Genomic DNA, 15,562 nt, shown 5'->3' with positions numbered 1-15,562 from the left:
AGGCTCGGTGTACAGAGAAAGCTGCAACTTTATCCTGGAGCTTCCCAGAGACTTTCCTGGGCATAGGGGCCCCCTCTGGAAGCCCCTTGCAAGCCTCTTACACTTCTTTGGCCACAGACCTCTTTTCACCTTAGGACTTCCCAGGTGGCTCAGTGGTAGAGAATCTGCCTGCCAAGCAGGAGACATGGGTTTGATCCCTGGGTTGGGAAGAGCCCCTGGAAAAGGAAGTGGCTCAGTATTCTTGCCTGGGAAATCCCATGGACAGAGGAGCCTGGTGGGCTACAGTCCGTGGAGTTGCAAAGAGTCCAACATGACTGACTGACTAACAACAACTCTTTCAACCTCAAAATATCCCCCAGGACTGCTGTCCTTTGGGCTCTGGTTTGGGAGAGCTCTGTTTGCACAGGGGGCAGCGTCTGTATTTCCCCTCTAACTCTTGACCATGGTGGCTAATTAAATATGATGACCCTGAATCAGTAAATAATTCCTTTCAATGTTCTTCAGTCCTATTGTTTGAATATTTTTAAAGCAGCTTTGTAGAAAACAAAAAATATCATTGCAGTCACTTCTAGCCAGCCCAGTTCTCAGAAACCTCATTTTCCTGGACAGACACGTGTCAGCTAGTTTTGGGGGGCAGTTGTCATAACCTACGCCCAGGGGAGATGTATCCCACCAACCACGCTCACCCTGACCACATGAAGGCTGAAGGAATGTCCCATTTTTGTAAATACGTAGCTAGACTGGCTCATCATCTCAGGTTAACAGTGGGCTGTTTTTCTCTCTTTTGGGGACAGGATCAAAAATGTCAGTACTCACTTCTCCAAGAGGAAAAGTTGAAGTGGTACATTGCCGAAGAACAGAGTCACAGGATATTTATTGTATCAAAAACCTCATTAGAAAATTTACCCAGAAGCTCTTTGGAAATCTTAATATCATCTATCTTCTGTAAGTATGTAAGCCAAGGGGCTCCACTCCTTTGTTCTCAAGGGGCTTATGGCAAGGAAACTGCCCTCCTGAGAAGAAGGTCTCTGGGAACAACCACCACCAAGTCCTATAGCAAACATAAAAATTGGAAAGATTTCTCACAGCTTTTGGATTCAGGCAAACTTGAGTTCAAATCTCGACTGCCTCACCTACCAGTAGAGTCACTTGAAAGCAAGTTAATAATATTAGCTACCAATATTGAGAATTTATTTTCCTTCAGACTCCGTGCTTTGCCAACACTGTCTTGTTTAATTCTGAGTTATTCACCATCATGCCCATTTTTACAGATGAAAAAGTGGAGGCCCGCCCAAGGTCCAGCAGTTAGTAAGTGACAAAGCCTGAATGTACTTTCAGCCACTTCTGTTGATCTGTTCTTCTAAACTTTGAATTAGGCATAGTTTGTGTTTTTTTTAGAAAAGATCTTTTCCCTCCCTGTTTTCTTTTGTTTTTGGACACTAGAATATGAATATAGGACTTCCCTGGTGGCTCAGATGATAAAGAATCCACTTGCAATGCAGGAGACCCGAGTTTGATCCCTGGGTTGAGAAAGGGAATGGCTACCCACTCCAGTGTCCTTGCCTGGAAAATCAGTGGACAGAGGAGCCTGTTGGGGTACAGTTCATCGGGTTGCAAAGAGTTGGACACGACTGAGCGACTAACACATACAAATATCCTATAATCGGATCCTCATTATTTTTATTGAGCATGTTAAGAGATAGCTCAGTATTTTGGATCTCATAAAACTTCAGATTAAATGCAATTGAAATGTTTAAACTAGGCCAGCCTAAGACATTAAAATTTACAGCTTCTGATCACTATACTAATGAATGTAATGTAAATTTGGCATAGTTTTGTTGGAGAGCAGTAGAGCAATATGTATAAAAGCTTTAAAAATATGTATACCAATGAAATTATTTATCTTTTTTGGCCTTACTGTGGACTAAACACCTTAATGATGTCCTCTGGATGGAAACATGTTGATATGTGCGCGCGCAAACACACACACACACACACACACACACAAGTTGTCAGAATGAAATCAGAAACTTCAGGACAATAGCAGGAACCCATGCCACTTTCTCCTTGAGAATTTTTTGCTACATTCTAGAAACTTCACACTTCTGTTTTGACAGGTTTAGCAAGTAACAGAAGTTAAATAAATACTCCCTGCATTTAAGGAGGGAAGTGTTAGATTTCTTTGTATAAAATTATATTATTTGTAGGGATGAAGGAGATATAAACCTACTGCATAAAAGTAAGGAAACTTGCTCATTTCAACCTCAGCATGAATGAAAGGGTTGGGGGGAGGGATAAAGCTCCCCTGCAAAAGCTTCAAAACTTCCTAATTAATGGATGCATTTTCAGACGACCAAACGAAGTTAATTTACCCATAGACTGAATAAAGTAAAGGCAGTGGAAAAATTGATTAAAAGTGGTTACAGGGTAGTACTGTATCTAGGAGACCACTGAAATGCAGATCAGGTCTGAAAGTGTGGAGCTTCAGCTTAGACTTCAAATAATACTCACAGATAAGGTTCCAAGGAACATAAACTTGCAGCTAAAAATCACAACACAAATACACAAGGAGACAGTCATCATTAGTGAAAATCAAAGACAAAAACTATACAGGAGAATTAGACTCAAAGACTTCAGATATTAAGTCACAATATAAAATAACTATCAGTTCAGTTCAGTTCAGTTTAGTTGCTTAGTCATGTTCGACTCTTTGCGACCTCATGAATCGCAGCACACCAGGCCTGGCTGTCCATCACCAACTCCCGGAGTTCACTCAGACTCACGTCCATCGAGTCAGTGATGCCATCCAGCCATCTCATCCTCGGTCGTCCCCTTCTCCTCCTGCCCTCAATCCCTCCCAGCATCAGAGTTTTTTCCAGTGAGTCAACTCTTTGCATGAGGTGGACAAAGTATTGGAGTTTCAGCTTTAGCATCATTCCTTCCAAAGAAATCCCAGGGCTGATCTCCTTCAGGATGGACTGGTTGGATCTCCTTGCAGTCCAAGGGACTCTCAAGAGTCTTCTCCAACATCACAGTTCAAAAGCATCAATTCTTCGACGCTCAGCCGCCTTCACAGTCCAACTCTCACATCCATACATGACCACAGGAAAAACCATAGCCTTGACTAGACGGACCTTAGTTGGCAAAGTAATGTCTCTGCTTTTGAATATGCTGTCTAGGTTGATCATAACTTTTCTTCCAAGGAGTAAGCGTCTTTTAATTTCATGGCTGCAGTCACCATCTGCAGTGATTCTGGAGCCCCCAAAAATAAAGTCTGACACTGTTTCCACTGTTTCCCCATCTATTTCCCATCAAGTGATGGGACCGGATGCCATGATCTTCGTTTTCTGAATGTTGAGCTTTAGGCCAACTTTTTCGCTCTCCTCTTTCACTTTCATCAAGAGGCTTTTTAGCTCCTCTTCACTTTCTGCCATGAGGGTGGTGTCATCTGCATATCTGAGGTGATTGATATTTCTCCCGGCAGTCCTGATTCCAGCTTGTGTTTCTTCCAGTCCAGCGTTTCTCATGATGTACTCTGCATATAAGTTAAATAAGCAGGGTGACTATACTATGTCAAAAGTGAAAAGGTATGTTTTAAAAGACCATAAAATGAAAAATGTGTATTGAAAAAGTCTAACAGACCATCTAGAGAGAAATAGAGTTAAAATTAAAAGCTCAGTAGATGAATTAAACATCATAATAGACACAGGTGAAGACAAAAGTAGTGAACTGGAGGATCAATAAAAATAGATTACCTGGAATTCAGCACAAAGAGACAGAGACAAAACATAAACATGGGCTACTTAACAATTAGGTATGATCAGACATCTAGAAGGACATAATAGAAAGTGAAAGAGTCAGTATTTGAAGAGATAATGGCTGGGAACTTTCCAGAATTGTTGAAAAGCACACATTCTTACAGAAAATGAATTCCAAATAGGAAAAATGCACAGAGAATTCTACAACTAACCACATCATAATGAAACAGCAAAACACCAAAGCTAAAGAGAAGATCTGAAAAATACTTGTACAGAAAAAAGAAGTTGCCTACAAACAACTAAAAATTAGTCTAATGATAATTCTTACTAGCAACAATGGTATCCAGAAGACAGTGAAATGTTGGAGAGCAAATAACATCAAACTAGAATTTATACTTAGTAAAACAATATTTCAATACTTAGGGGAAAAAATGAACAAATTTTTTAAGATAAACAAAAAACTAGCTTATCAGTTACTTTACTGGTAGACTCTGAATTAAGGAAATTCCCCAGAACATACTCTAAGCAGAAGGAAGAATATCTTGGCTGGAAAAACCCAATATAAAAGAAGGAAAGTAAACAAAAATATGTATAAATATTAAAAAAAATCTAGCTTGTATGAAACAGTAACATTAACAATGACTAATCTAATATAGATACTAATTAAAAATGGTAAGTTATAAAATATAAATAATGAGTTAGATAAAATACAGGACAAAAATAGCTGATAAATTGGGGGATCATGTGATTAAACTGAAAGTAGCTTTAAGAATTTGTTGAGGAGGAGGGTGTGGTAGCTAGTATTCAGAGGTGTTCCCCCTCCCTCCCACTTACCACACACCCTCTATCAAGTCCTTTTCAAGTCTCTTCTTGTCCTGAGTAAGGGCTGGCCCTGTGTATAGAAATCAGCAACAGGGATGCTCTATGACTTCATGTCTAGACCGTAAGAAGTCTACAGCTTCCTCTGCTCTCTGAAATGCTCCCTCTTGGAACCCAGATGCCACACTGTTAAAGGCTCAAGTCACAGGGCTACATGCACGTGTCTCACCTGACAGCCTTGGCCGAGCTCTTAGCCAATAACCAGCACCAGCCTCTAACAGTGTGAGTGGAACCATTCTAGACTGGATATTCAGCAGACTCCAGCTATTAGCACCACTTGACGGCCATCACCTGAGAGACCTCCACCAAAAACTGCTCAGTCAAAACCAGCTAGCCCACAGAACCATGAGAGATGATAAAAAACCGCTGTTTGGCGCCTAGGGGTGGTTTGGTACATGTCAGTTGATAACTGGAACAGAGGGCAAAGACTTTGTTAGAAATACATGTTAACTTGGGCTAGTATAATCATTAAAGGATAGGTGTAGAGATTATAACTGCTGATCTATAGAGGGGGAAATTGAACAGGAAATTAATAAGAAACCAGAATCTAAAAGCAAGAAAAGAGGAAGAAAAAAGAAACAGCATAGAACACATTAAAATCACAAATAATAGGAAGATTGAAAAAAATTCTGTGTATCAGCAATCAAAATAAATGTATCTGAACAAAATTCTTCAGTTAAAATATAAAGATGAGTAGATTGGCTGAAAACAGAACAGAACTAAGAGCAGTCATGTTTTACATATGAGACATACCTAAGGTATAAAAAGACACAGAAGGATTTAAAGTTGAAGTATTTGGGGGAAAAAGGGACAGGAAGCCTTGTTTCACTCTCAGTACTTAATGAGGCAGAAAATGGGAACCCTTTTTCAACAAGATTTTCACCAAATACAGTTAAGTAAAACGAGTACTGGCTGAACCTGAAATTCCTGAAACCTATTGAATAAATAAAGCACTGCTCTAATGGAAAGAACTCTGATTTCTATTGCCGGTAACATCTTTGAACTTTAATATGTTTTGATGAAATACATACATGTGCACGTGTGTGTGTGTGTGTGTGTATTTTTTAAGGGCTCCTTTGGCTTGGATTTGGCTTATTACAAAGGATAATTTTAAACCAGCTTTAAAGGCACACACCTTCTCCCTCTACCTTATCCCTCCTTTCCCACTTTCACTCCCACAGTGATTTTTATCTGTGCTATAGAGGACCTGGGACTTCCCTGGTGGCTCAGATGGTAAAGCATCTGCCTACAATGCTGGAGACCTGGGTTCAATCCCTGGGTCGGGAAGATCTCCTGGAGAAGGAAATGGCAACCCACATTCCAGTATTCTCGCCTGGAAAATCCCATGGATGGAAGAGCCTATAGGCTACAGGCCATGGGGTCGCAAAGAGTCTGGACATGACTGAGCGACTTCACTTTCTTTCTTTCACTTTCATAGAGGACCTATTTGCTAAGCAGTAATAAGTGGAAATTGTATATATAAAATGATTTGCTGCCAAAGTTACTTTTTGCAGTCAGGCTCTTTGGAAACTGCAGTGCATTTTCCCATTGAAATAAAGTTATTGGTGGCTGGCTTCCCAGGCCCTCCCAGAAAAGCCTATTTAATCTATACTGTGTGTGCAGTATAGCACTGCGCTAATTGTGCTGCAGAGCACCACCGCCACCCTAGGTTCCCATAGAAAAATGTATTTCAAGTTCTAATTGGGATTCCAGGAACACCTTTCCTTTTCTTTCCTGAAGGGATGGTGGCTGCCTGGTCCCAGGTCTTGCCCACTTCCTCCTCTACCACCTTCAGCACAGCCATCACTGATGCTCAGTGATCAAGGTCCTGATCAAGGTCAAGGTCAATGGTCCTGCGCCCTTGACCATTCTCATCTGGGTTAGAGTGAGGACTCTCAGTGTGACATCATAGGTCATGGCTCTAGGAGCCTGGAGCAGGGGAGCCCAGAGGACAGGAGCTGGAGGGAGACCTGCAGAAGTAGAATGAGGGGCAGGGGCTTCAGTGAATTAGATGGGAGAATCTGGGGGCTGCCCCTCCTGCTAATGAATGTCCTCAATACCGGAGGGCAGCCAGCTGCAGAGCTTGGGCCAAGGGCACCCTGCTGGGGGCCCCCTGTGGCTAAGCACTGTGACTTCCTGTGAGAGGGGATTGTGGCTAGAGGTGCTGAGATTGATGTCCCAAGTGCAGTGGCTTCTTAAGGTGCCCACAGCTCTGGTGGTACCAGATTTGACTAAAGTGATTTGACTCCAATCATGTAGAGCAATTTTTGTGTTAAATGTTATATCTTCATTTTTATAGTTAGCTTTTACTTATAGGAAGGGATACTGGTTTTCCATTTATGATAGTAATGTAAAACTTATTATTGAAATAGACTCATTGCAGCCAAAAGTGAACTGAGTTAAAGAAAATAATAAGTGTAGGAAGTGCATGTGTGTGAGAGACTCACAGGGGTCAGTTGGCCATCCTAAATGTGTGTTTTGGCCAGCACAATGAAGCTGGCAACATGGAGAGTGTGCAGAAGTCTGCAGTCGATGTTTTCCCCACCTGTCTCCAAGGGAGGATACGGGGCATCTTATATCACAGACACAGCACCTTTCTCAGGAAGTGTGACTCTCTGTAGCGATGTGGTTGATAGCGCCAGGTGTCCTGAAAGATGTCCCACAGATGCTGCCTCATCGCTGCCACCTCTTGGAAAGGCGGTCACACCTGACACAGCGGTCGCTGACTTCCGGGAGCCCAAGGTAGGAGAAAATGACACCTCTTCCTCTGACGGTTGGTACCTTCTTCATGTGTGCAATTCAAACCATTTCCACAGGGAGAAAGCAAACCTTGCCATCACCCTCCACAATGACCAAGAGGAGATCATGGCCCAGGCCACCTTCCTGGATTACCCCAACTGGAATATCGCCACGCAGGACGATTGGGTGTCCGTGTTCCGGGAGCTGGACAGTGACATACCATGCACAGTGAGTGACCACGCGTGTCATTTGTGATAACAGCCTGAATTTCCGAGGGAAGTCCTGTGTTTCCCTGTGGATCACCTCAGTTTTCAGACTGAGCAGTTTAAAGGTCATGACAGAAAGTATGTGACGTCATGACAGACAGACATAAACGTAGGTGGTGGAGAGGAAAGGGGAGTCTGGGAGCAAAAGGCCCCTGAGGAGGACCTGGGGGAGCAAGGAATTAGCAGAGCAGCAGAACTCTGCTTCCCATGTCTCCACACTCTGCTCCCAAGTCTCTGACCTGCCTGGTGGACACCTGCCATTTACACCATCTGCTCCTGAAATACTGGCAACATTGTCTCAGGTTCAAGTCACGCTCTGTAATTTTTAAAGAGCTCTTGTGGGGTTGCAGATGCAGGACACCCCGTGGACCCACGGGAGCCCAGTCGGTGGGTCCCAGGGAAGTGGGGCTTTGGGAGGGGTGCCCAGCCTGAGTTGATCCTGCCTTGGCTTCCAGAGCCAGGCCCATGTCGGGTCCCAGCTGCTGGGGAGAGTCAGAAGCTGTGACCATGGAGCTCAAGGGTGTCCCCGGAGCCCTGGGGAATGGCAGTCGCGTGCACAGGTGGATTGGAGCACACACACAAACACGCCCAGCCAGCACGTTGGCTACCCAGTATCTGTCCATCCAGATGCCACCTCCCCCGCATCCCCTATGGTCCCCTCTGCCCACTACCCTGTGCTCTCCTGGTCCCCACTGTCAGGAAAGTGATCTCAAACTTGGAAATAGGCCAAAAAGATCTGCTCAGTCAGGGCTTGCACCTTTGATTGATTTTCTATTGACTGAGCTGTTTTCCAGTTCTGCAAGAGCAGTGATTAGCTTGTAGATTTGGGTCCATTTGAGATGTGAGTCACTTCTGTCTGGTGGAAGAGATAACCTCAAAGGTCACCATTTCTGACCCTGCAGGACAGGAACTCTTTGTGTCTAGCCAGGCAATCTTCTAACAATTTCCTCATTAAACTGCCTGAAGACAGCTTCTCAAGTGCAATGAATCATTTTTTGTTGTTATTTTTGTTTTTAATCATCTCGCTGGTTGCCTTCTGAATTGATGCATTGAATCAATCTCTGATACTTGCACTTTGTCTTTGCATTAGGGTCATGATTTTACCTTCTCAAAAATTATAAATTAGCATGATTCTTCATAAATTCTTTCCCCTTCTATTCCTCTTCTTGTTCTTTTAAGATTGTTTTCTTTTTCAACTACTTCCTTCAGTAGTGTCAGAGCTGAGTTTTCCTGTATGGTACATTAGCCACATGCCGCTACTGGGAACCTGAAATGTGGCTAGTTTGAATTGAGATGAGCTATGTGTATAAAGAGCATATTAAAAAGCAGAGACATTACTTTGCCAAAAAAGGTCCATCTAGTCAAGGCTATGGTTTTTCCAGTAGTCGTGTATGGATGTGAGAGTTGGACTATAAAAAAAGCTGAGCACCAAAGAATTGATGCTTTTGAACTGTGGTGTTGAGAAGACTCTTGAGAGTCCCTTGGACAGCAAGGAGAGCCAACCAGTCCATCCTAAAGGAAATCAGTCCTGAATATTCATTGGAAGGACTGATGCTGAAGCTGAAACCCCAATACTATGGCCACCTGATTCAAAGAATCAGGAAAAGACCCTGATGCTGGGAAAGACTGAAGGCAGGAGGAGAAGGGGACGACAAAGAATGAGGTGGTTGGATGGCATCACCGACTCGATGGACATGAGTTTGAGCAAACTCCGAGAGATGGTGATGGACAGGGAGGCCTGGCGTGCTGCAGTCCATGGGGTCACAAAGAGTCAGGCACAACTGAGTGACTGAACTGAACTGATGCATATAAAACATACTCTGGACATCAACAGTCAGTAGAAAGAAGAAGAGTGTAAAATATCTTGTTGAGAAGTTTTATACTGACTGCTTCTTAAAAGGGTAATAGTTTAAATATATTAGATTGAATAAAAATATTAAAATTAGTTTAACCTGTTTACTCCTTTTTAAAAAATGTATCTAATAGAAAATTGAAAATGACTTATGTACCTAGCATTTGTGGCTTGAATTATCTTCCTATTGGTTAGCATAGGTATAGACCCTTATGGCTTAATGTATTATCTACCCCAGGAATATCTGCAAATAAAATAATGGTTTTTATCTTAAAGCTGAGGAATAAATATTGAACTGTAATATTCTTGATGGAAGAAAGAGTTTGGGAAATACACCAGCCAAGTGATAAGCCATGTACCATAAGCCAAGTCTGTTCAGAATATAAAAGATGTCATGGGGTTAGGCCAGTCTGTGCATGGAAAGTGCTCACATTGTGATGTTACCTTGTCACTCACTGTGCTGGTGGTATCTGGATTCTGGGGTTTGCGTTGTTTACCTTTGGGGAATTTTCAAGCTCATGAACTAAACTCATGATTCTTCTCTCACCATTTTACGCCTGATAAGCTCCTTTTGAGTATTCCGAGGGTACGTGCCACCCAACAGGAGGGGAGACTAAGGCACAGACATGCTGGTGGTCACCCAAGGCCACCTATGAAATTGCTCAGGAAACAGGAGACACAGAAGTGCTGCTGTGTCTGGACTGAGGTGCAGGCATTGCCTCCCCCTCACCACTCAGCTACCTCCCATTTACATCATCTCCAGAATTTGAGGGTTTGCCAGTAAGCACAGGGGTACAGAGTCGAACAGACCAGTGTGGGGATGTACAGAGCAGTTGAGAAGGCTTCAGTACAACTGTGTTGTACAGGAGAAATTGATGCAACATTGTAAATCAACTATGTGCTTAGTGGCTCAGTTGTGTCTGACTCTTTGTGACCCCATGGACTGTAACCTACCAGGCTCCTCTGTCCATGGTATTTTCCAAGCAAGAATACTGGAGTGTGTTGCCATTTCTTCCTCCAGGGGATCTTCCCAACCCATGGATTGAACCTGAGTCTCCTGCGTCCCCTGCATCGCTGTCGGATTCTTTACCATTGAGCCATCAGTTCAGTTCAGTTCAGTTCAGTCGCTCAGTCGTGTCCGACTCCTTGCGACCCCATGAATTTCAGCACGCCAGGCCTCCCTGTCCAACGCCAACTCCTGGAGTTCACTCAGACTGATGTCCATCAAGTCCATGATGCCATCCAGCCATCTCATCCTCTGTCGTCCCCTTCTCCTCCTGCCCCGAATCCCTCCCAGCATCAGAGTCTTTTCCAATGAGTCAACTCTTCGCATGAGGTGGCCAAAGTACTGGAGTTTCAGCTTTAGCATCACTCCTTCCAAAGAAATCCCAGGGTTGATCTCCTTCAGAATGGACTGGTTGGATGCCCCCAAATCAACCATACACTTTGATAGAATTTTTTTTTTTTAAGCTATGGGGCAGAGCTCTTTAAAAACCCTAAAATCTTACCCTGAGAGTCATAGTAGAATCTTTGCTGCTTTATTTTCTTCCTCAGGTTCTCTGGATCCTGAGAGTAGGGTTAGATTCTGAGTCTGGGAATGTGGAACAAAACAAGCCATCGGATTCATAACTGGGGCATTTGCCTCCCACCCTGCAAATTCCGGAGAGACTCTTTCCCTCGGGTGTCACTTGAATAGAGCAGCAGCTGCTGACCTGGGAGCCCCAGGATTGTCTTTCACTAGGCAGTGGTGCCCCAGGACAAGACCTCGGAGGTCTCAGCTGGTTTCATTCCCCTGTAGGCGTGCCCCTGCCACGTAGCTGGCAATGAGGCAGGAGGAAGGGCCAGACGGAGGCTCTCCATTTCCTTGAATAAGTCCAAACTAGGAGGACAGAAAGTGGCTTGACACCTGCCTGGGTGTCCCTCATTTTAGACACAAAGTTGCATCCACCAGCACCAGGCAGCTCTGGGCTGTGCCCACCTCCCACCTTCCCCTTGCTCTGACTCAGCCTCTAACCGTGTCCTGTTTCCTTCTGCAGCCTCTGAACACACTGTTCATGCACCTATTTGTGGCTGTGGACGAGTATTCTGTCGGCTGTTGCAAAGAGATTATTCGGTGAGTGGCCTCAGCGTGGCAGACGGTGACGTGGAGCGCTGGTAGCAGCATCGCAGACAAGACTTGCTCCTGTCTCTATCATGTCTTTAAGTACCTGGATAGTTCAGAGATATTTTTTGAACTAAAGTTTAGGTTGCTTTTTTAAAAACTTTTTATTTTGTGTTGGGTGTATAGCCGATAAACAATGTTGTGACAGATTTGCCGTACATATACCTGATAGTTTAAAAATATATATATATATATTTTTTTTAGGGAATAAAGACTCTAGAGCGAATAGTGGGCCATGGGAGTAAAAATATTTTTAAAGGTCCTAATTCTTTGAGGTGTTCAGTTTGCTTTCTGGCTCTAGTAAAGCATTTCCTCTGAACAGCAGTGTAATTTCTGAAAGAAAACAATCCTTCCTTTAAATGGATGCCTTTAACTGCCGCCACTGGAGGCAAACAGGTCGGACCATCCTTTGGGAATACATGGATTTGGGGGAAGAAAGGAAAGAAAAAGGTCACAGGCTTGGATGTTTGTAAAAATAGTTTTCCCCAATCTTACCCTGAGACACATTATTAACAGGACAACCGGCAGAACATCGTGAATAACAGGTCATGGGGAAACATGACCTGCTGAGTTCCCGAGGTGGATCCCTGACATTTGGGGGTGATGCCCTCTGTAATGTCACACCAGAACCTCCAGACACCAGGGCAAAGGTTAATCTCACCAGAAATCTGGTGCACCGCATGGACATGGTGCCTTGGTTCTTGCCACTTCCATGGAACAAATACAAAAGGGGGCCTTTTGGAATCCAGAGAAAAGCAGAGAAGAGAAAGGAATTGTAGGCTCCCTTTGCCAGTAGGGAGCAGAGCGCCTGGGTGCATCTATGAATGTCTCATTTTAATAGTGAAGGCATGTGTCTCACTCAGGTGCTGATCTGAGACACAGCAGTCAGTGGTCCTGAAGAGAGATCTTACTTCATTACCCGCCCAGGAACTGAACCTGGGTACCCTGGATGAAAACCAGGAATCCTAGCTGCCAGAACCCCGGGGGCTGGAGGCTAAGAAGCAAAGTGACCCAGGTTCTTTCCCCGTTTGAAAGCAATAATATTTCAAGGAGGCAAAAGCTGTAAAAATGGGCACAAAGTTTATTACTAAAGAGGGCAGCATAACATGTGGGAGAGCACACAGAGAAATAGTTTGTTTATTGAAGGCAGAAATAAGGCAGGGGCATACCCGGAGAGGGGTCCTGAATGAGGAGAGCAGCAAAGAGGTACTTTGAAGCACTTGTAATGGGCAGTCCTTCCAGATCTTTGTTTACAGTTGGCCAATTACCTTGTTTCTTTCCTCACTCCTGACTGGTCCTAGGACCCTCCCCAAGATGCCTGTGCAGCTTTTTTCTAAAATAGATCCCACTGTAGAGGCCTAGGGTGCATGTTCCCTTTTTGACCCCCTTTTAGAAGGCTTCCTGCACATGTGGGAACAGGAAAGTTTTCCTTGACCTCGGGAGTGGTCATGTTATCTCTCTACTTTAGCAGAGCTCAGTTTCTGCCACTAGCTTTGTCCTTGGAGTTCTGGGTGGGGACACAGCTTGAATTTTACTCCCCTTGACAAACACCAGCTGTCTGGCCCTGAGGCCCATCCACCTCCTACCTCAGTGGCTCGCAAGGTCACCTTGCTGACACCCCGACCCTCTCTTACCCTCATCAGGACCGTGTTCAAGGCAGTGCTGGACCTGCATTTTGTGTTCCTCATCGTGCCATCCTGCATGAGCCTCGGTAAGGCCTCCTCCACCACGTCCTAGCTCCAGGGGCTGAGATAGGAATTTTGTGCTTACAATGGGGCATTGAGGGTGGGACATTAAGAATGGTCTCCAGGTCCTTGAGACTTAACGTGCCCATCTGATTTTAACAATTAAAGCACAAGTTACATATATATGGAATCTAGAAAAATGGTACTGAAGACCTTATTTACAGGGCAGCAGTGGAGAAACAGACATAGAGAATCGACTTATGGATGTGGGGAGAGGGGAGGAGAGGGTGAGATGTATGGAAAGAGTGACATGGAAACTTACATTACCACATGTAAAATAGATAGCCAACGGGAATTTGCTGTGTGGCTCAGGAAACTCAAATAGGGGCTCTGTATCAACGTAGAGGGGAGGGATGGGGAGGGAGACAGGAGGGAGGTTCAAAAGGGAGGGGACATATGTATACCTATGGAGGATTCATATTGAGGTTTGACAGAAAACAACAAAATTCTGTAAAGCAATTATTCTTCAATAAAAAAAAAAAAAAACAAAGAACACATGTTAGAGTGAAAACTTCATTTTTCTCGAAACCCTGAAGTTACTTCTTGGTAAATTCAGGCCTCATTTCTTTGTCTCTGGGATTCAGGCTCCACTCTCATAACCGTGTTCAGCCAAGTGGGGTATGTCCCGAGCCTGACGAATGATGAGGACTTTGCCGTGCATGTGTGTCACAGGCACAACCACTACCCTCAGCTGCACATCCGCAAAGCCAGGTAAGACTGGTGCCAGGCCTCCTGTTACCTAAGCGTCTACCCTGACAGTTACCTCGCATGCGTGCGTGCTCAGTAGCTTCAGTCATGTCCAGCTCTTTGCGACCTCATGGACTGTAGCCCGCCAGACCCCACTGTCCATGGGATTCTCCAGGCAAGAATACTGGAGTGGGTTGCCGTGCCCTCCTCCAGGGGATCTTCCTGACCCAACAATTGAACGCGCGTCTCTTATGTCTCCTGAATTGGCCAGTGAGTTCTTTACCACTAGTGCCAGCTGGGAAGCCCAACAGTTACAGAGTTTAAAAATCGCCAGTTCTTACTGTAAGTAATTATGGCTTGAATGAAATTGCTTTAGCATACCCAGGAACTTTCATTCATTTGGAGGTGATTATAGTTCCCCTTGATGACGTAATAGGATTGCATGTTTGAGAGTCATTTGGTGCCATGTGGTCAGCAAAGCTGTGCATTTACTTCTTAAAAATTTCTAAAGACAGACCCCATATTTTACTTTTTGTTTTGATGTGGAACTTTTTTAAAGTTTTTATTGAATTTGTTGCAATATTGCTTCTGCTTTATGTTTTGGTCTTTTCGCCCGGAGGCATGTGGGATCTTAGCTCCCCAACCAGGGATCAAACCTGCACCCCCTGCATTGGAAGGCCAACTCCCATCCACAGGACTGCTAGGGAAATCCCACCATATTTGTAGGTTGAGTTTGTTTGTTGTGCTTTTTCATGTGCTTTGTTTGTTTCTGGTGTTGCCCAACTGTATATGGGATCTTAGTTCCCCAGAAATAAAGTGAAAGTGAAGTCGCTCAGTCATGTGACTCTTTGCGACCCCATGGACTGTACCTGCCAGGCTCCTCCATCCATGGGATTTTCCAGGCAAGATTACTGGAGTAGATTGCCATTCCTTTCTCCAGGGGATCTTCCCAACCCAGGGATCGAACCCAGGTTTCCTGCATTGCAGGCAGACTCTTTACCATCTGAGCCACAAGGGGGCTTCAAGGATCAAACCCTCACCCTCTGCATTGGAAACATGAAGTCCTAACCACTGGACTACTAGGGAAGCTCCTGGTTTTTTGTGGGGGGGGGTGGGGCGGGGGCGCAGTTTGGCCACACCATGTAGCTTTCGGGCTCTCAGTTCCCCAACCAGGAATTGAGTCCGTGCCCCTTGCAGTGGATGTATAGAGTCCTAACTACTATACTGCTAGAGAATTCCCATCATTGCCATATTGGATAAGTACTTGATTTCTTTAGAAAGTATATAATCTCAATTTTTAAAAAGCAAGAGTCTCTTGGACTACAAGGAGATCAAACCAGTCAATCCTAAAGAAAATCAACGGTGAACATTCAGGGAGAGCCTACTATTTACCAGGCATGTAGTATTATGAATGTGTAATAATGACAACAGGTAGAGGTAGATCTTGATCTTGATTTTACTCCTCTCCAGATGAG

General features: G+C 44.3%; 1 protein-coding gene across 1 annotated transcript in view; it reads left to right on the top strand.

The window, feature by feature from the left end:
• CFAP61 (cilia and flagella associated protein 61) overlaps positions 1-15,562 on the top strand; it is a 243,973-nt gene that overhangs the window by 4,215 nt on the left and 224,196 nt on the right. Inside the window, exons 2-6 of the mRNA XM_040247971.1 lie at positions 795-945; positions 7,454-7,604; positions 11,531-11,607; positions 13,299-13,366; positions 13,985-14,111. Coding sequence (XP_040103905.1) covers positions 803-945; positions 7,454-7,604; positions 11,531-11,607; positions 13,299-13,366; positions 13,985-14,111 — 566 coding nt within the window. The 5' untranslated portion in view covers positions 795-802. The remainder of the gene's footprint in view (positions 1-794; positions 946-7,453; positions 7,605-11,530; positions 11,608-13,298; positions 13,367-13,984; positions 14,112-15,562) is intronic.

This window comes from Oryx dammah, unplaced genomic scaffold (assembly GCF_014754425.2).
Source record: "Oryx dammah isolate SB20612 unplaced genomic scaffold, SCBI_Odam_1.1 HiC_scaffold_10, whole genome shotgun sequence".
In the NCBI taxonomy this organism is placed as follows: domain Eukaryota; kingdom Metazoa; phylum Chordata; class Mammalia; order Artiodactyla; family Bovidae; genus Oryx; species Oryx dammah.
This window is presented reverse-complemented; position numbering and strand designations above follow the sequence as displayed.